The 27,814-nt window shown below is 40.6% G+C and overlaps 1 protein-coding gene across 2 annotated transcripts in view; it reads right to left on the minus strand.

The window, feature by feature from the left end:
• LOC131234363 (proteinaceous RNase P 2) overlaps nucleotides 1-27,376 on the minus strand; it is a 38,868-nt gene extending 11,492 nt beyond the window's left edge. The window contains exons 1-3 of one of the 2 annotated variants that reach the window (XM_058231183.1): nucleotides 26,372-27,376; nucleotides 15,317-15,418; nucleotides 14,566-14,741 (exon numbers count right to left, since the gene is read on the minus strand). In XM_058231183.1, coding sequence (XP_058087166.1) covers nucleotides 14,566-14,741; nucleotides 15,317-15,418; nucleotides 26,372-27,301 — 1,208 coding nt within the window. In that variant the 5' untranslated portion in view covers nucleotides 27,302-27,376. The remainder of the gene's footprint in view (nucleotides 1-14,565; nucleotides 14,742-15,316; nucleotides 15,419-26,371) is intronic. The other variant, XM_058231182.1, reaches the window with a different exon arrangement.
• Between the last annotated feature and the right edge of the window lie 438 nt (nucleotides 27,377-27,814).

Raw genomic sequence — 27,814 nt, forward strand, 5'->3', positions numbered from 1 at the left:
GTCTAGTCCCCATCGAGTTTGGGTCATACAAAGAGTCCCTGTGGTGTGATGTTTTACCTATGGATGTGGGACATGTTATCCTAGGTAGACCGTGGCTATTCGATAATGATGTCATGATCTTTGGCCGTTCGAATGCGTGTACTTTTATGTATAATGGTAAAAAGATCAAACTTAATCCCATGCCACCTGAGAATACACTAGGGAAGAAGAAGGATGAGAAGGCAAGTGAGCCTAGAGAAATGGGGAAATCCAAACCTAAGTCTTTACATATAATCAGCGCAAGAGAGTTTGAAAAAGAGGCTACGGAGGATTCTATGGTGTATGCCCTTGTGGCTAGAGAAATTACACCTGAGGTTCCATCAGAGTTGCCCTGTGAGGTGACCTCGGTCCTGAAGGAATACAGTGATGTATTTCCTGAAGACTTACCGAATGAGTTGCCACCTATGAGGGACATACAGCATGCCATTGATCTTGTCCCAGGGTCTACTCTACCGAACCTTCCTCACTACAGGATGAACCCTGCAACGCATGCAGAGTTGAAGAAGCAAGTTGATAAGCTTCTGCAAAAGGGTTTCATCCAAGAGAGTATGAGCCCGTGTGCCGTGCCTGCATTGTTGACGCCAAAGAAAGACGGCACGTGGCGCATGTGTGTGGACAGCCGTGCCATAAACAAAATTACTGTTAAGTATAGGTTCCCTATACCTAGACTTGATGATATGCTTGACATGATGGCCAGGTCCACTATATTCTCTAAGATAGACCTCAAGAGTGGATATCACCAAATCCGTATACGCCCAAGAGATGAGTGGAAGACGGCGTTTAAGACGAAAGATGGGCTGTATGAGTGGTTGGTCATGCCCTTCGGCTTGACTAACGCACCCAGTACTTTCATGCGGGTGATGACACAAGCTTTGAGGCCGTTCATGGAAAAATTCCTAGTGGTGTACTTTGACGATATTCTTATTTATAGTACCACTAAGGAATCACACCTTGAACAATTAAAGAAGGTCTGTAGTGTCCTTAGGAATGAAAAGTTATACGCTAATCTTAAGAAATGTGCATTCATGTCTAGCCAAGTTGTGTTCTTAGGATTTATAGTGTCATCTGAAGGGATGCGCGCAGACCCTGAAAAAGTCAGGGCCATAGTTGAGTGGCCAGAACCAAGGAACATTCATGAGGTGCGAAGTTTTCATGGCCTAGCAACTTTTTATCGTCGGTTCATTAGGGGTTTTAGCACGATCATGGCTCCCATTACCGAGTGCATGAAAAAGGGAGAGTTCGTGAGGTCTAAAGCCGCCGTCAAGACTTTTAAAGAAATTAAGGGCAAGATGGTGGAAGCTCCTGTCATGCGTCTACCTGACTTTTCTAAAGTCTTTGTAGTAGCGTGCGATGCGTCTGGTGTCGGTATAGGTGGAGTGTTGAGTCAAGAAGGACACCCAGTGGCCTATTTCAGTGAGAAACTGAATGAGGCAAAACAAAAATACTCCACTTACGACAAAGAATTTTATGCGGTAGTGCAATCCCTGAGACATTGGCGACACTACCTCCTACCGCAAGAATTCGTTTTGTTTTCTGACCATGAGGCTTTTAGATATTTGCATTCTCAGAAGAAACTCAACCCAAGGCATGCCAAGTGGGTAGCGTTTCTTCAGGAATATTCGTTTGTTTTGAAACACAAGGCCGGGGTTGAAAACAAACCAGCGGATGCCCTTAGTAGGAGAGTGGCGTTGCTCAACTCCTTGAGTGTAGAGGTAGTCGGATTTGAGCAACTGAAAGATGAATACCCCATATGTCCTGATTTTGGGGGTACTTACGCGTCGCTCTTTAGTGACCAGCATATTATGGGTGAATATGTTCTTAAAGATGGCTTTCTTTTCAAGGGAGACAGGCTTTGTATTCCCCGTATGTCCCTTCGTGAATTCCTCATCTGGGAGCTTCATTCAGGAGGGATAGCTGGCCATTTTGGTCGTGATAAGACCATTGCCCTCGTGGAAGATCGTTTCTATTGGCCAAGCCTCAAGCGAGACGTAGTCAAAGTTTTAGGGCTGTGTCGAACATGTCAGCTGGCAAAGCAAAGAAAGCAAAATACCGGGCTGTACACGCCATTGCCAGTGCCACATGCTCCGTGGCAGGACATTAGTATGGACTTCGTGCTCGGGCTTCCCAAGACTATAAAAAAGCACGATTCCGTTTTTGTCGTTGCGGACCGTTTTTCTAAAATGGCGCATTTCCTCCCGTGTTCGAAGACGTCAGATGCGTCTCATGTTGCTCGTCTCTTTTTTGATGGTGTGGTGCGTCTCCATGGGTTACCTAAAACCATAGTGTCTGATCGTGATGTTCGATTTACTAGCTATTTTTGGAAGACACTGTGGCACATTATGGGAACTCGTTTGCAATTTTCCACTGCTTACCACCCACAAACAAATGGTCAAACTGAAGTGGTAAACCGTAGCCTTGGAAATCTTCTACGTTGTCTAGTGGGTGAACATGTTAAGACTTGGGACCTAATTTTACCAACTGCTGAACTTGCTTATAATGGGTCAGTTAATAGATCTACAAGGTTGAGTCCTTTTGAAATTGTAAGTAGTTATAAACCTAGAATGCCCATAGATCTCTTACCTATGTCTATTACCCAAACTTCTGAGTCAGCCGATGCATTCGCACGCCATATTCATGATTTGCATACACATATTAGACAGCGGTTAAATAAGAGCAATGATGATTATAAAGTTTCAGCTGATTCTCATCGTAGAGTGCAAGAATTTCAAGAAGGAGACTATGTAATGGTGCGAATAAGGCCAGAGCGATTCTCTCAAGGATCTGCAAAGAAATTACAAGCGCGTAGTGCTGGACCATTCAAGATATTACAAAAGGTTGGGTCCAACGCGTATCGGGTTGACCTTCCACCTGAAACGAGCATTAATCCAACTTTTAATGTGGAAGATCTAGTCCGTGCCCATATTCCCATTGTTGATACATCGTCCCTTTCATGGCCTTTTTCTGAGTTTGCTAGCCAACCCCTTCCACCCCCTCCTCCACCCATTACCCATAAAGAAGCAATTGAAGAAATCTTGGATGACGAGATAGTATCCACGAGAGATGGGGGTTTCCAAAGGTATCTTGTCAGGTGGAAAAACAAACCATCGTCTGAATCTACGTGGCTGTCGAGCGACGCATTGCAGGGTATTGACCCAGATCTACTCGAGCGCTACAAAAGTTTCAACTCGTCGGAGTCGAGTTTTTCTCACCCGAGGGGAATTGATGCGGACACAGGTGCATTCAAGGTGTACCAACGAAGAAAGCGCCAACCACAAGTGTCGTCCTTGTGGATAGGCGAATATTGAGGAGCTGAAGACCTTTCGCATGTGATTGGACATAGAGAAGACCCCACTTAGGGAAGACACATGTGAAGGAAGATTGGAGAAAGAAGACCGACCGCCCAAACTTTCTCATACTTAAGTTATTTGCGCGTTTTTTGACTTAGTTAGGGGTCTTTTAGTAATCTTATATCTTTATTTGCTTATCCTAGGGGTATTTTAGTAATTTTATGTCTTTATTTGCTTATTTAAGTGGGGTAAAGCCCTAAACACGAATTTTAACTATTGATTAATGAAAAGCAAACCCTTTGGTTGACTCCTTCCTCTCTTCTCTCTAATGGTGCTTCTTCTCTCCCCTTGATCTTCTTCTTCTAATTTCTTCTTGTGTCCCTCCAACTTCCTCAAGGTAATAACTTTCTTCCTTCTATTTTTCAGTTTTGGCTAATTCTTCTTCGATCAAAATCTTGAGAACCGATCTAAACCCTAAATCCCCAAATTCTCAAATCCCTAATCCGAGAAACTTCTTGGTTCTTCGGACTAGTGATCTTCATTGATCGATTGGGTGTGACCATGCAAGATCGGGAGGTCTCATCCCTCGCCGGATCCAACCTAAGTAGTAATTGAATTCCATACTCCATGGTTGTAGTGATGGCCCGCTCCATTGCATGTTTCCTTTATGATTTTCTCAGTTATGATGATTACTGTTAGAATTTTAGATCATTTATTCCTTTTATTTCCGCTGTTTAATTATCTCCATGAGCATGCATCATAATTAGGGCTGTCCTGCGTCATTAGCCCTTCGAAAAGGGAGGGCTTCGCACCCACTTGAATTTAGCCCTTCGATAAGGGAGGGCTTCGCACCCACTTGAATTTTTCCACAACTCAGGAACTCAGAGAGCAGAAAAACACGTAGGAATTTTTATTCAACTTCAATTGGAAAAAAAAAAAAAAAAAAAAAAACTACAAGGAGTGCCTATTTATAGGAAAACCCTTTACCCCAAAACTCACGCCATGTGCGCAACCTATTACTATGCAATGAAGTAAACTAAAATAAAAATCAATCAAAGAAATCTAAAGCATTCATGATGTTCTAAATAATATAAAAAAACAAAACCTAAAGTATGAACTTAATCCGACTAGTGGGCCACGATCATGAGATCCCATGATGGGTTTTTTGTGACTATCGGGCCCACTCTTTTGAATCAAACTTCGTCTTCTAACTAAGAGGCTCTCCCTGGACGTCGCCATCGAGCCAGATCGACGGTGAGGCCCTCCTTCGTACGTACATGCGTAGGGGGTGGCATGCGTGCGCGTGTGGGCATGATCTCCCCATCAACTCTCCCAAGCTGCGAAGATTTAGTCACTGGCGAAATAAAACTCCTTAACCGCTCCAGGATGTCAGGATCAAGTCTCTAAAGCTCCTCCTTAGTGAGCCACGTGCTGTCGGAAGCTAAGCGTAACTTCCATTTTACCAGGTACTTCTGAAACCCGCCATCCGACGTTGAAACTATCTAATGGTTCAGGATATCCTCTATTTCCTCTATGGGTGTGTAAAGGGTATGTATGGGAGATAGAGGCTGGAAAAAAAGGTCGGGAAGAGGCCATGGATCAAAGGATAAATCTAGGGAATCAGGATGGGTGGGCGAAAGGCTGGACAAAGTATCAGTGGTCCCCTGAAAAGTAACTAGATCCTCCACGTTGAATGTGGAACTAATTCCCATGAAAGGTAGAAAATCTACCTCATACGCATTGAGACCATTTCGTTTTATAATTTTGAAGGGTCCAGCACTACGCGCGTGTAACTTATGAACGGCCCCTGGAGGGTACCGCTCGGGCCTGATGCAGACCATCACAGAGTCCCCAATATTGAATTCTTTGAAATGTTTATGTTGGTCTACAAAAAATTTGTAATGTTCATTACTAGTAGTGATCTTTTGTCTGATTTCTTGATGCAATGAATGTATGCGATGCGCAAAAGACTCTGCAGACTCTAATGGCCTATGGGACAATGACATAGGGACAAGATCAATAGGCTTCCTAGGCTTGTAACCAGTAATGACTTCAAAAGGACTTAGACCTGTAAACCTATTGACAGAACTATTGAATGCAAACTCGGCTATGAGTAGTACGGTGTCCCATGTCCTCATATACTCCCCCACTAAACATCGAAGTAAACTCCCTAGGCTCCTATTAATCACCTCAGTCTGGCCATCGATCTGAGGGTGGTAGGCAGAAGAAAATTGGAGTCTAGTATTCATCATGTGCCATAGTGTCTTCCAAAAGTAACTCATGAATCGCACATCACGGTCAGACACTATGGTTTTTGGTAACCCATGCAGTTTGACGACCTCACTAAAGAATAGTTTAGCAACACGAGATGCGTCGAAGGTCTTAGAACAAGGAATGAAGTGGGTCATCTTAGAGAAACGGTCCACGACAATAAATATGGAATCATGTTTATGGATAGTCTTGGGAAGTCTAAGCACGAAGTCCATACTGATGTCTTGCCAAGGGATGAATGGAACTGGCAAAGGAGTATATAATCCTGTATTTTATTTCTTTTGCTTTGCCAGTTGACAAGTACGATACTGCCCTATAATTTTGGCCACGTCTCGCTTGAGGCTTGGCCAATGAAACCTATCCTCCACTAAGGCAATGGTCTTGTCTCGACCAAAATGACCCACAACCAATGTTGTCAAATCGCATATGCTGTTTGCATATGCGATCGCACAATCGCATATGCCATGGCATATTTTTTTTCAAAAAAAAAAAAAAAAAACTAGAAAAAAACCTTTAAAAAAAACTAAAAATTCATCTAATTAGTACACATGATTGGATTGGGTTATTTTACTTATTTCATTATAGTTTGAGTGTTTCATTAAGTGATATATTTAATTACTTATATTACATTATATAAATTTTAACAAAACAATCAACAAGCTACATTAAAAGATAACTAATTATTACAAACTTCGAACAAAGAAATTTTAATGATAAATGGATAACTTGAAACAACTTACAAGTTATAACTCACAACTTAATTTACAAAAAGTAAGCACAACTTATCAAATACAAAAAATAAACATAATTGAAATAATTGTAGAGAGATTAGAGTGAGAAAGAAAGAGGTGTAAGAGAAAGAGTAAGAGATTTAGAGCTTTGGAGTGAAGAATAGTGAAAATGGAGGGGATATGAGTGCCTAATTATAGGCAAAATTTCTCCAATTTGAAAAAATAAAAATAAAAATCTTCCGCTCTTGGCTATTGGGAAATATGCGATTGCATATTTATCGCATATAAAAGTATGCCATGGCATACTTGCCAGGATCGCATATGCCATGATCCTGGCAAGTGCCATCATGGCATATGTGATTTGATCAACAGTATGCGCACATGCAATCGCATTTGATAACAATGCCCGCAACCCCTCCTAAATGTAACTCCCAGATAAGAAAATCGCGGAGGGAGGTGCGTGGTATGCACAAGCGGTCACTCCTAAACAAATATCTGTCTAAAATCAAGTACTCACTACTGGCTCCTGACGGACTCTCTAACAACGACGCATACACAACTCCAAAATTTGGACACTCAGAATATTCTTCTTTGATGTGATCGAGGCCCGTGACTTCGACACTCATGGAATTAAGTAATGCGACTCGATGACTTAACGCGTCAACAGGCATATTCTCTACACCGGCCTAGTGCTTAAGTACAAAAGTGTACTCTTGAAAGAATTAAACCCACTTGGCATGCCTAGGGTTTAATTTCTTCTGAGAGTTCAGATATCTCAAGGCCTCATGATCTGAGAATAAGACGAATTCTTGCGGTAATAAATAATGACACCAATGGCACAGTGATTGCACTACCGCATAGAATTCTTTGTCATAGGTGGAATATCTTTGTTTCCCCTCATTCAGTTTCTCACTAAAAAAGGTGACATGGTGCCCTTTCTAACTAAGTACTCCTATGTCGACTCCTGACGCATCACATGTGACTTCAAAAGCTTTTGAGAAATCAGGAAGCCGCGTGACTGGAGCTTCGCTCATCTTGACCTTTATCTCCTTGAAGGCCTTCGAGGCTGCCTTCGTCCATTGAAACTCTCCCTTTTTTATGCAGTCCGTGATGCGAGCCATAATGGAACTGAAACCTTGAATGAACCGCCTATAAAAGGTGGCTAAGCCACCTCATAAATATTACGGGGTTCAGTCCAATTGACGATGGCCTTGACCTTCTCGGGATCCACCGATACGCCCTCAGCTGATACAATAAAACCTAAGAAGATCACACTACTAGACAAAAACGCGCACTTCTTTAGATTGGCGTATAACTTCTTGGCCCTAAGGATCCCACAAACCTACCTCAAATGGTCAAGGTGTTGCTCCTTAGTCATGCTATAAATCAAGATATCATCTAAGTATACGACCAGGAACTTCCCCATGAAGGGCCTCAACATTTGGGTCATCACGCGCATGAAAGTGCTTAAGGCGTTAGTTAACCCAAAAGGCATAACTAACCACTCGTATAGCCCATCCTTTGTTTTGAACACCGTCTTCCACTCATCACCAAGGCGTACACGGATTTGGTGATAGCCACTTTTGAGGTCAATTTTTGATAAGATAGTAACATTGGCCATCATATCCAACATGTTATCAAGATGCGATATAGGAAACCGATACTTGACTGTGATTTTGTTGATAGCTCTACTATCAATAGACATCCTCCATGTGTCATCCTTCTTAGGTGTAAGAAGGGCGGGCATGGCACACGGGCTCATGCTCTCTCGAATGAAACCTTTCTGTAAGGGCTCGTCAATCTGCCTCTTCAACTCATCGTGCTCCTTTGGATTCATTCTGTAATGCAGGAGGTTTGGTAAAGTCGCCCCAGGGATTAAATCAATGGCATGTTGTATATCCCTCAGAGGGGGAAGCTCATTCGGTAGGTCATCAGGGAAGACATCACGAAACTCATGCACTACCTAAATGGCCTCGGTGGGTAACTCTACACTAGCCTCTGGTACACTCTTCCTAGCCACAAGGGCGTATACCATCGAGTCTGCCTCCGTTTCTCGCTCAAAGTCTTTGGCATTCAGGATATGGAGAGGTTTGGACTTGGACTTCGAGTCTTTCACTTCTTTTGAGCCGTTCACACCATTCTGTGTGGACTCTTTTCCAGTCATATTCTTGGGTGGCAGAGGATTTAGCTTGACCTTCTTTCCCTCAAACCAGAATGTACACACATTTGAACGACCAAATATGGTGACATCCCTGTCATAGAGCCATGGTCTGCCCAGAATGATATGGCCAACATCCATAGGAGCAACATCGCACCACAATGTGTCTTTATATGATCCAAACTGAATAGGAATAAGACAACGGTGCGAGACTGGAATAGAAGTTTTGTCAACCCAGGAGACTATAGGGTTGCGGATGGGCTTCCAACTTTAAGCCCAAACGGCTCACAATGCAAGTTGATGCCGCATTGGCACAACTATCACTATCCACGATTAACTTGCAACTCTTTTCCCCACATTTTGCATAAGTATAAAAAATCGTGTTGCGACACCAGTCATCAATGCTCTTTGCTTGAGCCAAAGCGCAACACACAATTGCGAGGGTCGCAGACTCTTGTGCTCCCTCTTCCTCATCACTAGGGGTCTCCAAGGGCTCATATTCTTCCTCTTCGCCATCTCTCTGTGAACACTACTTCTACTTGCCCATCAATGAAGAATACTTTGGTGCCTTCTCTCATGCTACACTAGTGAGCAAAATGACCAAATCCCTGACACCTAAAACACCTAGTGGCCCCACTGCCACGTGAACTAGACCCAGCAATCTCTTTACCCTTATCATCCTTGGACCTAGGCTGAACATAATTGGAAGGTTTGTTTTGGAATCCCGTGTTAGGTTTAGCCCCAGAGGGGTTGGCCTTAGCACTGGACTCACGAAAGTCAAACCGCCTTTCCACAGATACTTTAAGATATTGCTCGACGTCTAACACTACTTGGTACAATTGTTCAATAGTGTCTGTCTTTGGTGAGCAATTCTCTCCTAATGTCAGGACGGAGGCCCGTTTTAAAACGAGCAAGGGTGAGTACTGGGTCCTCATCAACCTCACAGCGGGTCGAGTACTCTTCGAACTTCGCGATATAGTCGGCAACACTCATAGAACCCTGTAGAAGAGACTGCCACTCCTCAATCAACCGTAAGCGATAAGAGAAAGGAAGGTACTTCTCTCTAAGTGTTTCTTTCATCTCTCCCCAATGGATTATTGGGAGCTCCCTCGCTTTCTTTCTTTCTTTCACTCAACCGTCGCCCAAAACCCCTTTGCTTAGCCCACAAGCTTCATTTTGGCGAATCGGACTCATCGAGTATCCGACATGTCATACCATTCAAATAATGGTCCATATCCGCCAACCAATCTAGAAAGGCTTTAGGGTCCAGGTGGCCATCAAATGTAGGAGCATCTACTCCAACTCCCTTGAGGAGTTGTGCATTCGGGTCATATTGATCATGATGTCCCTCATGGGGTGGTGCACAGGTGCGCGCCCATGACCAACTCCTTGGCTGCCCCCATTCATTGGTCTAACCTCCTGACCACCTGCCTGAGATTGGACATCTTCCCTAATTGTAGGGTTGTCCCGAGGGAGGCCTCTATTTGGTCAAGGCGCTGATCTATACGTTGTTCCAAGCACTTACTCAGGGAATCAACTTGCTGGGTTAACTTGGCCACTGTTTCTTGCAGTTGCTCTATATTTAGTGCAGGATGCAAACCAAAACCACGACCCGTACGTGTGGGCATACACTTGCTAACTCCACCTAAGGACTTTCTAGGACAACTATATGTAACTAAATAAGACTAAATGATCCTATGACTATGAGACTCTATATGAGGGAACTATGCAGTGTTACTAAAATCCAGCAATATAGTTGACAAAATAAGAAATTTTTATTATTTTTTTTTTTAAGAAGCAACCTAGTTTCTAAAAACGAAAAAGGAAAGTTTCTGAAAAAACAAATTAGGAAAGTTTCTAAAAAAATCAACCTAGTTTCTAAAAACGAAAAAGGAAAGTTTCTAAAAAACAAATTAAGAAAGTTTCTAAAAAGGCAACCTAGTTTCTAAAAAAGAAAAAGGAAAGTTTCTAAAAATAGAAAGTAAGCTTCTAAAAAGAAAAAGGAAAGTAAACTAGTTTCTAAAATAAAATTTTAAAATTTTAAAAAAAAAAGGAAATTAGTTTCTAAAAACAGATTAAGAAAGTTTCTAAAAATTGGTTTCTAAAAACAGAAAAGGAAAGTTTCTAAACCTAGAAATAGAAAGCTAAGTTAATTTCTAAAATAATTCAAATAAGGGGATAACAGAAATTTCAGCAGCTTATGTCAGGGTTTATGGACCTCTAAACAGCCATATATGATGAGAATTGATGCGTAATGGACATAAACAACTAAACCCTAACATGTAATGCATTCCCCTATAAGAACCCTAAGCTTTGATACCAAATTTGATACAGGAGATGAAATTTAAATATGATATGCAAGATGTCAGGCTTAGATCATACTAATTCAGAACAATCACATAATAATTCCACATCCCACAAAAAGCTCAAACATTCAAGTAAAGGAGAATCTGCACAGGTCCAGGCCTACATAGGCTAGGACTGAATCAGTAAAATTAAGGATCAAACGATGCTCAAAGGAAAATAGTAATCATCCACACATGCATAGCAATCAGCCCCTAATCCAAAGGATTCCTTAATTTCAATTCAAGGAACCCTAGGGCGAAAAAGGGGGCAAATAAATTAGGGATAATGCAATCCAAGACTAGGGTTATGAAAATAGGTAAGAAAAAGGAAAAATAGAAAGAAAACCTAAAACTGGAACAGCTCCCGCGTATGGACAGCGGGCCCGAGTTAGGCGCACGTATGGTGGGGGCCCGAATCCCAAAACGGACTCCTTGGCCTTGGTCGGCCAGGGGAGGTCTCCAAACCCTCCAAATTTCGTCACAATCCGATGTGCAGTTGAGGCGCGGTGCTCCGTCGAAGTTTCAATCATCCTGCAGGGCCAAATTCTGGAAACTGGCTGAAAAGAGACGAATAGCCGCAAAACAAGCGGATTTAAAGCAAGGATGATCGTGGGATGGATGAAATAAGATGGAGGGGCGGATTGGGATAAACGTGGCTTCGCACCACGGTATTTAGCCCTTCGAAAAGGGAGGGCTTCGCACCCACTTGAATTTAGCCTTTCGAAAAGGGAGGGCTTCGCACCCACTTGAATTTTTCCACAACTCAAAAACTCAGAGAGCAGAAAAAAACACAGGAATTTTTATTCAACTTCAATGAAAAAAAGAACTACAAGGAGTGTCTATTTATAGGAAAACCCTATACCCCAAAACTCACGCTATGTGCACAACCTATTACTTGGCGATGAAGTAAACTAAAATAAAAATCAATCAAAGAAATCTAAAGCGTTCATGATGTTCTGAATAATATAAATAAGCAAAACCTAAAGTATAAACTTAATCCGACTAGTGGGCCACGATCATGAGATCCCATGATGGGTTTTTTGTGACTATCGAGCCCACTCTTTTGAATCAAACTGTCTTCTAACTAGGAGGCCCTCCCTGGACGTCGTCATCAAGCCAGATCGACGGTGGGGCCCTCCTTTGTACGTACGTTTGTAGGGGGGTGGCGTGCGTGTGCATGTGCGCATGATGTCCCCATCATTGGATGCTTAGGATCTTCCAATCTAGAAGACTTATGGGGCACCCACATCCATCAGTCGCACTTGCACACATTGAGCACATCAGGATGTTATTCGTTTTCTGATGCATTGAGATCCTATAGTTTCTCAAAGCCAATGGAATGATAATCATTCCAGTAGCATCTCTTGCCCTCTCAAACAAGCATGCAAATATAACTACTCTTTGGAATATAACAGTCATCAATACATAACTGAGCAAGTAGTAACTCGTGTATACTGGCTATACTAAGGTGAGATGTATCGATTACGTAACGGAAACAACTAAACAGTCCTCCTGGAAAAAAAAAAAAAACCATAATGGTCAGTCTGTTATAGCTAGTGTTTTAAATAGCGGTAGCGTGTTGCGTAGCATTCAACCCTCTGTAGCGTGTAGCGTAAGCTACACAATACTTCTATTTTTTATTATTTAATACATATATATATATGATAAATATTAAATAGCACAATAAAAAATAATGCACACATACACACACCACGGTGGGCCCACCATAGAAAACAATGCAAATCCACCCCTTCACGCACCTCAGTGAGCCCTATGTGGGCCACACCATAGAAAACAATGCACATCCACACACACACAGTGGACCACAACATAGAAAACAATGCAAATCCACCCCTTCACGCACCTCAGTGGGCCCCACGTAGGCCATACCACAAAAAAAAAATTTATATCTACAGAGATATTGAAAAAGAAATGAAAAAAATTATAAAGATGAAAAAAAATGCACAGTAACTGGCATTTTAAAAGGGAAAAAATAAGAAAAACTCAAAATACCAAGTTATTTTCATTGTACATCGAAAGAAATTCAAAAAAAAGGAGCGTGCGTACCTATTTTTGTTCAAGATGAGATTGAATTAATGAAATATGCGAAAGTTCAAGCTCCACAGCCGATCGCAACCGGAATAGGGGAAATCCGATTTCTCTGTCATTTCTTCTCCATTGTTGATGAAACTGCACCAAATGGAGCTCCTTGTAGTCTCCAACAATCGGCCAAAGAAGCCCCTTGGAAGGACCTTTCGATTGCAAGATTGAAGAGGGGTTGAGGAAGCAGCGTCGGGCGTCGGGTGAGGGCCGACTGTCGAATACTGTTCGAACAGAGTGTTTAAAAAAATAAAAATCAAAAAATCAAAAAAAAAAAAATTTTAAAAACAAACTTAAGTTACTGCTGTGTGAGTTCACCACCATTTACGGCAGTGTAAAAACAAAAATTAAAAAAAAAAAAAATTAAAAATTAAAAAAAAAAACTCAAAACAAGTAACGCACGCTACCTGTGATACACACTACGTTTCCGTAGCGTACGCTACAACCCCTATGGCGTGCGCTATAGTGGATATACGCTACTGTACACGCTACGTAGCGTTTTTGGAGCGCTACGCTACCTACGCTACCGAAAACATTGGTTATAGCCTAGTGAAATGGCTAGGTTGTTAGACACAGTAACCGGAGAACAGGAAAAAAAACTTGTGCATGGTAATCAGAGAAGAGAAAAAAGATACATAGTTAAGACTTCTTCCTCCTCCCAGTAACTGGATTAGGAAAACAAATATGTACTACTGCAACGTCCCACCCCCCCAAAGGTATTCCAAAACCGCCACCACCATTACCGTTATGATACAGGCCGTAACAGCCCCCATATCAGCCGTTTTTTATTTTTTGAAAAAATTGTTATTGGACCGTTATGGTCCATTACAGGGCCGTTACGGCCCATTTTTCTGTAACGGGATATGCCTTAATGGGATGAGTGTCATAGATTGCATGAATTTGGGGCCAATTCGGTGGCATTTGAGTGCTCCCCCAAATCAGCAAAACTATTCATCTGAATTTAGTTTTATAAATACTTAGGGGGAATTATGTTAAATACTTAGGGAAATGCATAAGTGGGATGAGTGTCATAAATTGCGTGAACTTTGGGTCAATTTAGGGGCATTTGAGTAGCCCCCCAAATCAGTGTTATCATTCATCTGAATTTAATTTCAATTTTTTTCTTGAGGGAATGATACCAAATGCTTAGGGATGTGCACTTAAGATGAGTGCTATAGCTTGCATGAAATTCTGGCCAATTGGGGGTCAATCTGAGTCCATTAAGTTAATAAATCATTAGACTAGACAAGACAGCAAATTTACCAAACACCGGACCATTACACCATCATAAACATGTTCAAAATCACAAAAGAATACATGTTCAGATATCCTATCAATATTTTGGATTTTTCTGACATCTTTTAGGATTTTTTTTCTTTAAAAAGAAAATCAACCTAACAGCAATTACATGTAATGGTAATGGTGGGACCATTATGCGTACACCCACTGTTACCGTTACACTTACACCACACCTTGAGTTATACTATTGACATTAAACAGGTCAAGATGCATGATTTGCAACTAGAAGCGGGAAAAGGCAAACTGCTAAAGCGATTGAACTAACTGAATAATTTGAATATTAAAAGCAGTGGCACGTTCACCATAAAGAAAAGCCAGGATTCATGGATTCGTACCAATCATCATTGGACCCAGTTGGTGTTGTGTACAAGGCGCCTCGAGCTCTCCATTCCTCAATTAGCTCTCGATTGGAAGGGATCTCCATGAGTGCCCGAACACGCTTGGTATGAAGTAAAACAAGCGGCCATTTCTTTTGGCTTCTCTCATAAAGTTCTTTGACAACAGTATTGAGCTGCTCTACTCCAATTTCACGGATATGGAAGCAAACAAAGTTATATCTACATTAGTCAAAGAAAAAAGGTACGATATGCTGATCGATCACAAGAAACAACTTTTTTTCCCAAACCAACGATGGAACACGTGGGGCCCACCTATGGGTAGCCTGATATGTTCCATTTGATAGACCCCAGAAAGGGAGATGTGCCCAGATATCTGCTTTATCAAATGATGCTAGGGACAATCAATGGCTTGCAAATGGAGATGTTCCAGATAGCTGTTTTATCAGATGATGCTAGGGACAATTGATGGCTTGCAAATGGACATTTACAGCCAGTGGCCTGCATTTAGTAGTGACCCAATCAGACCATTAGGATAATCTGATAGGAGATTAGAGTATCTCCATCCATGATCAGGCCAATTATATAACAGTATGGATCACCAAAATGTGGGTGCCACATCTGCAATTTGGAGAGGAAAATTTTTGTTGAGTGAAAAATATATATTTTCTCCATTTAAAAAAAGGCCCTTCTATAAAACAAACAGCCACACACATGCTTAGAGGTGAAAACCAGCACAAGATGTACACACCTGAGAAAGGCTGAATCTGCCTTCTGCAAAGTTCTGTTGATAAAATCCAATGTTCGCTCCATCCACTACAGCTTCATACTCAGCATGCTTATCAAGCCATTCCTAGCCAAAGAGTATTGCAAAACAGTATTAATCCATGAGCAAGCAGTGGAATATTATGCTTATGAAACATTCACTTTTTGGCACAACAAATCTTCTTCTTTTTAATAATAAGAAGCATCAGTTTCAGTTGTGTTCGAGGACTACTATTACAAACATGCTATTCTAAACAAATGCCAATGATTCACCAGACACTAGGTTGAGCCATGAGTTGACCCCAGTCAAGACCTGAGATAAGATTTACATTCAACTGAATCTTGGCTTAACCATAGCATCAACAATGGTAATTATAGACAAGAACAGGGAAAAACAGCACAGTAAATTCTCATAGTCCCCATAATACTCAAGCGAGTACTTCTAACAGAATTTGAACACGCCAACCTCGCTAAGATTTGACAAGCCCCCCCAGTCAAGACCTGAGATAAGATTTACATTCAACTGACTCTTGGCTTAACCATAGCATCAACCATGGTAATTATAGACAAGAGCAGGGAAAAACAGCACAGTAAATTCTCAAAGTCCCCATAATACTCAAGTGAGCACTTCTAACAGAATTTGAAAACACCAACCTGGCTAAGATTTGACAAGCACCCCATTCTTGATTTTGACGTTGCAATTCATTGAACTTAGAAAAAAGCTAAAGTGCAATGGTTGGTTTCTTTCAACATAACAGTGCAATGGTATTTCTTCTTGCAGAAAACTGAAGATTTATTGGGAGAAGCAGAACAAGACATTAGTGAGAATGAGGTGAGAAACATGTCTGAAATGACCATGGTATTCCAAATTGGTTACGTAACGGCCGTAACTGCCGTTACGTAACGGTAACGGTCATAACCGTTACGCGTTACGGGGTCGAAACAGCCGTAATGGCCGTTACAGAAAAACGGACCGTAACGGCCCCGTAATGGTCCGTAACGGCCCCGTAACGGTCCAGGAATAACATTTTTCAAAAATTAAAAAATGGCCGTAACGGCCGATACGGGGGCTGTAACGGCCATTACGGCCCGTATCATAACGGTAACGGTGGTGGCCGTTACGGCCACCGTTACCGTTACGGAACACCTTGGAAATGACTCAGGCCTCATCTAGGCCCACTTGATGAGCATATATAGTAAATAGCTTCTAGTGATGATATTTTATTCTCGAAAATCCACTTTTCCTTTTTCTTTCTTTTCTTTTTTCTTTTTTCTTTTTTCTTTCTCGAAAAACAGCACAGTAAATTCTCAAAGTCCCCACAATACTCAAGCGAGTGCTTCGAACCGAATTTGAACACGCCAACCTTGCTAAGATTTGGCAAGCACCCCCAGTCAAGACCTGAGATAAGATTTACATTCAACTGACTCTTGGCTTAACCATAGCATCAACCATGGAAATTATAGACAAGAGCAGGGAAAAACAGCACAGTAAATTCTCAAAGTCCCCATAATACTCAAGCGAGTGCTTCTAACAGAATTTGAACACACCAACCTGGCTAAGATTTGACAAGCACCCCATTCTTGATTTTGAAGTTGCAATTCATTGAACTTAGAAAAAAGCTAAAGTGCAATGGTTGGTTTCTTTCAACATAACAGTGCAATGGTATTTCTTCTTGCAGAAAACTGAAGATTTATTGGGAGAAGCAGAACAAGACATTAGTGAGAATGAGGTGAGAAACCAATAACAAGTGATCCTTACATCACTCCCGCTTTTGCAGGATAATCAGCAACCTCAATTCTGCCCCTCATAAAAAGTAATTTTTTTATTTATTTATTTTTTTTTTTTAAAAAAAAAGACAGCTCTCCTTCAAAGAAACAAGATTTTTATTTTCTCTAGTGACAATAGTTAATTTATAAGGCCCGAATTCAACAAAGCCCATTTGATGTTGTTGCGCAAGTCTCCTTCAATCAACACAATCCCACAAATGAATGAGGAAAAATGTGCAACCCTTCTTGAAGCACGTATACCTCTTTTTCATTGGACTCAGTAAGACTATGAGGCCGGCACATACCTCTGCCACACTGGACTCGGTAATACTGTGAGGCCGGCTCCCCTTCGTCAATTCTCAACACACCTCCTTACAGTAAGGCCCAACCTGGAGATCACAAATCAAATTGAGATTCCAGTACCCGCTAAGGGTAACTTTGACTTTGGCTATTCTGTCTCCATCCTCGATTGTGGACTCCAATCTGAAAGAAATCATGTCTGAGATGACTCAGGCCTCATCTAGGCCCACTTGATGAGCATATATAGTAAATACCTTCTAGTGATGATATTTTATTCTCGAAAATCCACTTTTTTTCTTTCTTTTCTTTTTTCTTTTTTCTTTTTTTTTTTTTTTCAAAAGCCCCACATAAGAGAAACAGGACCACCTTCCTCAAAATCTTGCCTTTTGGGGGGGGGTGGGCGCGGGCGGTGGGGAAAGGCCCCACTGGCCATCTGTTAATCAACTCACCCAGAATCATTAAGCAGTAAAGCCATCGCAGCCATATCAAAGGGATGATTCCACATCTCCCTAGCCAAAGAGCAATGTTCAAAAATATAACTGTTGGATTCATCCTCCAACCAACATAAGAAGCGTATGTAACCTTTCGAAAAAAAAGAAAAAAAAGAAGAAAAAAAAAAACATAAGAAGAGCATGTTAGGAAAGCAGGATGCTTTTGCACAAATTATCAGGAATCATATTTTATTAGCTGCAGCTATCCAAGCAAAGGCCTCCAATCTCAGTGGAACAAACCTCCCCCAAACTTTTGCACAAGGAGCCTCCCTGCCACTATAAACGTGAGATTTGAGAAAGATTTGGATGAGATGTTACGACTGGAAGCCCACTTCCAAAATTGCAATCTAGTTCGCCAACATCAATGAACGCCTCATGCAAAACAACTACAAGGTCTTCACAACTCTCAATTGCATCATCCTTAAGTTTTCAACGAAACAAGATATTTATAGGAGTCCTACCTCCAAGGATTTCATAATAATCCTTTAAACCCTCTTTCGAAGTAGACATGGCAAACAAAAAGGGAAAGAAGTAGCTAGGAAAGCCTCTCCCAAACAAATTGTTGACTTTTGTGCCCTTGAAAGCGAACCAGACATTTTACTTGACTTATTAATCAACGAACCATGGATGTAACAATTGTTTTTTTTTTTCTAACTTGATTTATTAATCAATGAATCATGGATATAACAATTGTTTTCTTTTTTCTTTTTCCAGTGCTAAGCATCTTATGGTTTGTGTTTAACTACATAGCTTGATTTAGTTAAAGAGTCCATTGACAACATAGCAGCAAACCAAGTGTGTTGGTTTGGCTAGTGCAGTGGAGGGATTTGGATTTGTGGTTCCTTGACTTTAGAGCAGTGTTTGCACCTAGGGATAGGCTTGGACAGCACATCAATATGGTTGTCATGGAACTGGATGACTGCTATAGAAGTGTTGGCTAAATCTTGGCCTATTTGAGTAGGGTTCTCACATCTGTACATGATTGTGTAAACAGGTATATTTGGTGCATTGAACAGGGATCACATTGAAGGAATGCTCTGCATTCTGCGTAAGAGAGCATACACTTCCATTACACATACCATCAGTCCCAAACATGAGGGTATTGTGTGGAGACCTTAGGTCATCTCCTATGGAGGCATCGATGGTCATAAAGTGAGCTCCAATGAGAGGAATTCCTACGTGTCATTGGGTCTTACGAAAGATAAACTATGTATGCTCATACTCTCCCAAAAGGAATCCACAAAGTAGTCTCTTTACGAACATTGTTTCACCAGAGAGGATCACTATGTTTAATCAGCCCAGTGAGTTATGCGGGCATGCCATCTTTTGTTTCCAAAGGATGTTTACAAAATGACTTTTGATATTTAGTGTTCTTTTAGAAGACTATTTTGGGTCGTGGCCAGTTGCATATCTAACTGGAAATCTCAAGTTCAAATATGTGCAGCCACTTTGAGGCTTGGGCCCACTTGATGAAATGGTGATGATGAAGTGGAGGGATGGACGTATGGTGTGGTAAAGGGGAAGAGCTACATATGCATGAGATCTTTTACTGGAGACATTGATGGCATTATGTAACTCAATTGAGGCCCCTAGGTAGTTTCCTAGGAGGACCTTTATAGAGAGCCATATGGATCCTTTGCCAAACACACTTATATAGAGGATTCCTTGGCTTTTGAGGAGAAAATGGAGACCATCTTCCCTAGGGTTTTCCTCTTAAGTAAAGATAGGATGAGAGACGTAGTAGGCCAGATTTCCTTCAAATCTACGGCTCTTGAAGGCCATCATCAGGTTGTGGAATCTCCACTAAAACGATGAGATTTTTCCATGGTTTTGACTATCCAATACGTTATGGTCATTACACAACGGTATCAATCTCCGGCGTTACGTAACGGTCATTATGCATTACAGGGGTGAACTGGTTCCATTAAGAAAAATGGGACGTAGCAATCAGTATCAACCAATACAAGACAATATACCTTGTATTGTCACCAATACAAGGCCAGCCTATGTGCGCAAATACACCCATAAATGCCCCATTTTGAAAATTTTATTTTCAATTCTCTCATTTTTTTTTCACTTCTTTCTTCATTTCAATCATGAAGACAAAAATAATAATAACTTTAGACTAGATATAGGCCTATTTTGATTATCAAAACATAAGATTTGAGTGGGACTCAACAAATTGAGGCGAAATGGACCATTTTGGGAAATATCAAAATAAGGCGTAAACCATTGCTTTTTTCCTTTTTTCTTCTTTTTGTTGTATTCTTCTGTAAACTCATGCTGGATTTGCGTTCGACTAGGACGTATTTGGTTGACTTTCAGCAGATCAAGCTAACAGACAACAATCCTATCAAAGAATGGTCTAATACACCGTTGAATACATGTTTGTTTAAATTAAAAAAAAAAAAAATTAAAAAAAAATGGATAGATACTGATGTCTTAGACTTATTTGGGTGGATTTCGGCAGTTCGAGAAAACAAACAGCATTCTTATCAAAGAATGGTCTGATAAACAATCAAATACATGTTTTAAAAAAGAAAAAACAAAAACAAAAAAGGTTAGATCTTAATGTTTTATATATTTTCCTATTTTTTCAAGATTTTTTTTTAATTGGCTAAAGATTTTGTTGGTTGAAACAGGTCCAGTACGCCCTATATCATATTGTTTTTGGGCTCAGTCCATATACCCACTAATAACTCTATCAAAACATTGGAGTTCTCCTCTATTATTATCCTCTACTTTGTGTTTAGATATGATTTTTCATTTCCCCTTGCTTATCACACATATGACTTGCCCATCTCGGGAGGGTAAGCATCAAATCAAGCCTACACAAACATCTTCCCAAAAGCACACTTTAATGTCAAACCTATGATCACAAGGTCTATGGTCATCATGCGAGTGACTCGGCAATGGGAAAACACAAAAACCAGGAGAAATTGTGATTCCACAAGTGGCTCAAACAGGAATCTTCAATCTCACAATCACATGCATATGTGCAAATTTATTTATTTTTCAGAAATCAATAGCTATAAGACCCATAGCCCTTTATTTACATCCAAAACAATTGATTCTATTTCCAATAAAAACAAGTGTTGATTTCTCTTAGTCAATCATAGTAAAGAATCTATTATGAAGACCAATGAAAAATAAGAAAGTGATACTTGAAATGCATACAACCTTTTAACTTATGGGAGCTTTTAGCTCTTCATGGGACCCACAATCTCACAGGCCAATCTTCTTACACCAAATGGAATTAGTGACATCATTTAAGCTTAGAAATGCATAATGTCAGCAAGTTGTATGAAGAGGAATTCATTAAATTTTAGAATTTTCGAAAAATGTTCATCCTCAATAACCCCATAAGCTTTCAAACAAAACCAATTTCATGTTGTTTTGACATCGTTTGATCCCTGTAAGCTACAAGTTTTCGAGCTAGATTTGAACTGACGGTAGGCTATGGGACCCATCGATCTTATTTAGGTTCCATTAAGGCCGAAATTTGACCCCAGGGTACATGAGATCGCAGTCCACCCCATGATGATATCCATTTTTTTTTAATTTGATTAGCCTAAATAAGCTAGCAGCTTGAAACAATTCAGACCATCGAATCTATCCACCTAAGCCGAACATGTAGATCTTTATGAGAATTGTTAGTATTTCTTTACCTTAACTTAGTGCAAATGCTACGGATAGCATATGCCTAAATCAATGATGATGATTCTCATGCGATGCATTGAAAACACGATCCTTTGACAAATAAGATCACGAATCATCTGAAAAGCAACAATGGGGAATTGACTTGGGCCAGACGCTCCTTAGATCAAACTTCCTAGGAAAAGCTCACCCTTAAGTTAAGAGTCCTTAAGAGTCCTTGAATGGCATGTGATGCACACCAAATGTCAAATTCATACCACATAATGTCAATCGAACAGTACAAATATGTGCTCTCAATTGCTTCATTAAATAAGCTAATGATGCACATGTGGCGATCAACAGATGGTGGACATGTAGGATACAATGATGGTGGCAATGGATTATTGACGATGAAAATAGCAAGGTGAGGGTGGACGTGGATGCTTATGATGTCCTCGTGGCAATGGTTAGGATGATCTGACCAACCTTTTCCAATTCCTTGTCAACAATTGGTCCCTTTGTTGAGGTCCAACTTTCCATCATACATATAAGGCGCATTTTCTAGATTGACGATTTGATCCATCTAGCATAGGGTCATTCGGAGTTTGATGAACGACTTTAGATGGAATGGATAGTCATGGTAGTAGTGGATGATGATAATGGGAATGATGGGAGGTGATGTAGATGAATGGGTGCCTGGACCAGTCATGTAGGGCATGACTTTGCTCTGATACCAAATAATGATGATTCTTTATATTCATGTATGATCGTGCATGTTGTTTTGGACGATAAGAGCTACTCAACTTCATTATTTAATATCAGAATGGAGATTACATTCAACATAGGTGATGGAGATGAATGGGTGCATGGACCAGTCATGTTGGGCATGACTTTGCTCTGATACCAAATAATGATGATTTTGTATATTCATGTATGATCATGCATGTTGTTTTGGACGATTAGAGCAGCTCAGCTTCATTATTTAATATCAGAATGGAAATTACATTCAACATAATCCGAACCCAATGTCCCTACCCCATCCAACCGCCGACACCATCTTTGTAGCCTTCATCATCATCAATATCATCACTCCCGTCAAAACCGTACGCTTCCTACACCATATATCCACATCACAGATCCATAAGCAACACCAATCGCCTCACCTCATCATCCTCGCCATTGCTTCCTCATCCGTGTCTCCCATCATCATCTCCATTCCCTAAATGATTATAAATATATATATATATATATATATAAATAAAAATAAAAATCTTCAATCTCGAAGATGCCTAGGATAGATGGGGGAAATTTGGAACTAAACAAAGGACCACCTTTCAATGAGGAGCCCAAAGAGCTAGATTAAGCCTTCAAGGAGTTTTGCTACCAGTGTGATTAGACAATGTTCCTTGGTATAAATCCTACATTTGGAGTAAACCATATACCACTGCATGTATCCTTAAAGATTAGAGCTCAAGGACGAGTTTACTCCAACACAGGGAGTGTGAAGCAATCCGCATTGAGAATTGAGACCAAATCAATCTCCACCATTGATCTTCAAATGGTTCATCTTATCGTTCAAGGGCTTGCATTTTCGATGTATCACGTGGAAATCATCATCATTCTCTTAGTTGGACCACTATCTAAATCTTTTGAATCGAGCCAAAGTTGAATATTACTGACGGTTCTCATAAAGATCAACGTCTTCGACTGAGTGAAAAGATTTGACAATCTGAATTATTTCAAGCTTCTGGCCCACTTAACTCATCGATTTAGGAAATGGAGATCATCACAAGGTGGGTCACGATCTCACACACCATGGAATCAAATTTTGTTCTCAACAGATGCTAGATAATTTTGGTGGGCCCCACAACCCAACTGTTTATCCAAATCATGTTAGAAATTTACAACCCACTTCTGGAGGATCCAATGACATCGAAACCAGTGTTTTAAATATCAACGATATTGGCCGATATATCCCATGATATATCTTGTATCCCACCTGTGTGATACGAAATACACAAGTAGTGCCGATATATCCCACCTATTTGATCCAATGAGCATTTTCGATTTTCAATACATTTTTTTGCTATAAATCACGTTAAATTGGTGTCAAATGGTTACAAATCTATGACTCTTCATGTTTTCCATGAAAAATCATGGATTTGGAGCTCTAATTTTGAGATTTGGGGGAGATGGGGAAAGTTGCAAAAAAATTGAGAAAAATCGAAATTTCTCAATTTCTCGCAAATCAGTTGCAATCTTTGTATCCAAACACAAAATCAAACATGTATGTAACCCGAACTAGTGATGCTTCTTTTGCTTTTGAATGTATTGCTTGTGTTTCCATACATGTCTTCTTACATTTATAAATTATATGAATAGACTTTAAATATACTTGCATCAGTTCAGCTGGACAGTGCATGTATTAGGTTAGGACCCCATGCAAAGGAAACTCCTATTATGTACATTTTTTTTTTGTAATGTTTTGATTTCTAAGTATGTATTAATGTCTTTTTCAACGATCCTTGAAGTTTCCATGAAAAAATCGACCAATTTCCCAATGTTCCCAACAACAACGATAAATTACACGATACAACCGATATATCACATGCGATAACCGATATGTATCCGTATCCCAAGGGTGTGACACATTATGTGATAACGATATTTAAAACATTGATCGAAACAACATGAAATTGATCTCATTTGAGAGCCTATCGAGTCATCTTTCAAACAAGCTCAAGAACATGTAAATCTGACACTGTATGAACAAGATACAGCGGATTCAGTAAATAGCCATATGGAGGTTTCATTTTTTTCTTGAAATTTCAACGCAAAACTCTGATTCAATTCTAACAGAGTTTTCTCCACACAACTCGTTAGCTTCACGTGTTCCGGTGTACAAGAGACATTGTCACTCACTCCATATGGTGTAAAATGATTGGCTTGAGAAATTTTTAGGTCCAACAAAGATATAAAAGCCATCCTGAAAAGATTGTATCCATTTCAATTTATTGCTTTCTTCTTTTCATGGGTCTTCAAAATAGGTACTTCAACACGATTGGTTGACAGCGTCAACACATGTTTTTATCGATTAATAAAATTAGGAAACTTCATTTGTAGGTTGTAGGATTCTCATTGAGTTTTAAATATAAATAAAGGTTCATATGCACGATGCCATAGCTATTGATTTCTGGTAAAAAAATATTTTGCACACGTGTGATTGTGAGATTCATGCTCGAGCCACTTGTAAAATCACAATTTTTTCATTTTTGTTTTCTCGTTGCTAAGTCGTTCGCAAACTCATCATACCAACCCAATTAACATGAATTGTTGTTAAGTTGCTTGCCAAATTGCGAAATCATTGGCCAATTGGCAATCTCCTCATCGGTCTTCACAAGCATCAAAGACAATCTTGGGTGTCGTTTTGAATAATATGAATGGTCGCCATTGCACACTCTATTAGAATTGAACATCGTTATTCATGAAGTAGCCCACCTAAAAGAAATATCTACTCTCTAAAAGAGAGGTGCTCCCAATTTGCTAATTGTTTATGAAATAATCAAACCCCCTCCTCTAAGTGCCTAGGCCAACACAGAGAACCAACCCTCATCTGATACACCATATTTTATAGCAATAAAAATCCTCCACAAAGCATGTATGTGGCTTCTCTCCAAACCTCCACCATTATTTGCCAAGCAACATAAAAATTTCTCTTACAAGCCTCGCACCCCTACACCCACTTCTTGGTTTAAGGCACCCTTCCAATCGAGTAAGTGAAATTTACGAACCACTTCCTTACCACAAGAAGTCCCTTCAAATCCATTCTAGTATCTAGGCTTGCTCACCCCTACATTGGCATAATCATTAATCTGATGGATCCTACCATGGATGGCTATAGGAAAGATCTCCTCCGTTTAACAATCCCAGCCATCCAATCAGTGTGCATTTTCTAGTTGCATACAGACCATTGACTATTAGATAAAGTAAACAAGTAAAGAAAATTGTAATTATAATATTTTTACACACCAAAAGACCCATTTTAACAGTGACACCCTTCTAAAACAAGCAATGGTATAATGTAACCATTGCAATCAAATGTAAATGATGTCACCACACAATTATAGGGGTAAGTAATCATTACCCATTTCCAGCCAATTATCTTGGTAATTGGAAAGCGAAACGGGTACTATAGCATTGTAGTCAGGACTCTTTTGATATGCTGGCACAATATGACAATATATACACACGCACACATCCATTGCGCCTGCGGCAAACATGCACATCAATCCAAACCAACCAATCATGCCCCTCAGCACCACCACTACCACTATAGATAAGCATGACCTCAAAATAAGATAGATCGGATGATCCAAACCCTAATTAGTGAATTCCTTTTATTGAATATGGTCTGATGATTATTTTCATTGTCTATTTGATGGCCACCAACCGGACAACTAGGATCACATGCTCAATGCAATTTTTGGGGTAAATCCATGTACAGCAGACCCGCAGTTCATATAGTATATATTTCCAAATTTCCATACTCTGCCAGCGTATCCAACAATCCTCAATTGTAAATTACTAAATTTCCCCAAACTACAAAAGTACATCCCAATCAAATTCAAAACTTGCTTGAATTCAATAACAATCAAATTTTGATTTCAAATTCAATCACAATTGGAAAACTCACCTTAAACTCCCCGAAACCTGAATTGTAAATTACTAAATTTCCCCAAACTACAAAAGTACATCCTAATCAAATTCAAAACTCGCTTGAATTCAATAACCATCAAATTTTGATTTCAAATTCAATCACAATTCCAAAAAAAAAAAAAAAAACTCACCTTAAACTCGCCGAAACCTGACTTGGCCTCCCGCTCCATCGCCAACTCAACAATCGACCCCGCAAACCTCACTGTCTCTTCCTTGCCAGCATCCACACAAACCAACCTTTCCCCACAGCACCCACACACTCCGTCTATCCCAACCCTCGATCGACAGACATACCACCTCCCTGTACCCAACCACCCCAGCCCATGCCACCCTCCACCATTCCTCAAAACCGCCTCCTGAACAGAACCCACATTCCAATCCGACGACAATCCCCCAACCTCTGCCGCTGCCTCGTTCTTAAACCATGTCCCAATAACCTCTGCTGTCTCTTCCTTCACACATTTCACTGCATTCCTCATCTTCTGCAAATACACATAAACCTTATCGCCCCTCCCCATTTCCGCGCTCACCTTCAAGAGCCCGGAAATCTCCACCTCCTCCGGAGAAACCCCATTCGCGATCATCTCCTCCTCGACCTCATATGCCTTCTCTGCCTCGTTCTTCGCACAGAATGCAAACAACGCCGGCCCGTATGTTCTCAGTCTCAGTAAAATCCCATACTTGGAAGCATTCTCCTTGATCAACCTGAAGGCCAGATCGCCATCCGATTTAGCAGCAGCGAGGCGGGCCACAGCAGTGAGGGTGGCTTCGGACGGTGCAATGCTGGCGGCGATCATGCGGTCGAAGATTTGGAAGCCGGTTTCGACGGTGGAGATGGAAGGATCGTGGGATGAGGAGCAGAGATAGAGGAGACTGTTGAAATGGGAAGGGGTGAGGTGGAGGTTTTGGGAGAGGGCGTTCTGGTATAGGGAAAGGGCGGTTGGGAGGTCGTTGGCCTTCGTACACGTTGCAAGTGCTGATTGGAGCTGGGATTGTGCGGTCTGGTTCCTGGGAGCCTTCTTCTTCCTTGGATGGGCCACTGGGTTTGAGGTCTCATCCATGGTTGAATTGCTTTTTGGAGAGATGGGAGGCAAAACCCTATAAACGAATGCAAGAATGACCGTTTAAACCCTAACGGTCTGCAAGTCGGACGCGGATTTCCTGCGAAAGGCTTTCGCAGGAAGTTCCTGCCTGGGATGCAAGGTGGGGTCCACCGTGATGTTTATGAGAAATCCAACCCGTCCATCCATTTTTCAAGCTCATTTTATGACATATGACCAAAAATTAGGAGGATCCAAAACTCAAATGGGCCATACAAGATGAAACAGTGGTAAAAGGAATTCCTACCGTTGAAATCTTCCTGGGCTTTGCCTTGATGTTTATATGCCATACAAACTGCTTATAAAGTCATTTTTACTGGGATGAAGTGAAAACACCGAAAACTTAGATCGATACAAAACTTTTGTAGCCATATAAATATTTCAACGGTGAAAACTAAAGCCCCATTTTTTCATCTCTCGTGGCCCATTTGAGTTTTGGATCCACCTTATTTTTTCTGTGTCCTAAAATGAGAT

Source organism: Magnolia sinica, chromosome 19, assembly GCF_029962835.1.
Source record: "Magnolia sinica isolate HGM2019 chromosome 19, MsV1, whole genome shotgun sequence".
In the NCBI taxonomy this organism is placed as follows: domain Eukaryota; kingdom Viridiplantae; phylum Streptophyta; class Magnoliopsida; order Magnoliales; family Magnoliaceae; genus Magnolia; species Magnolia sinica.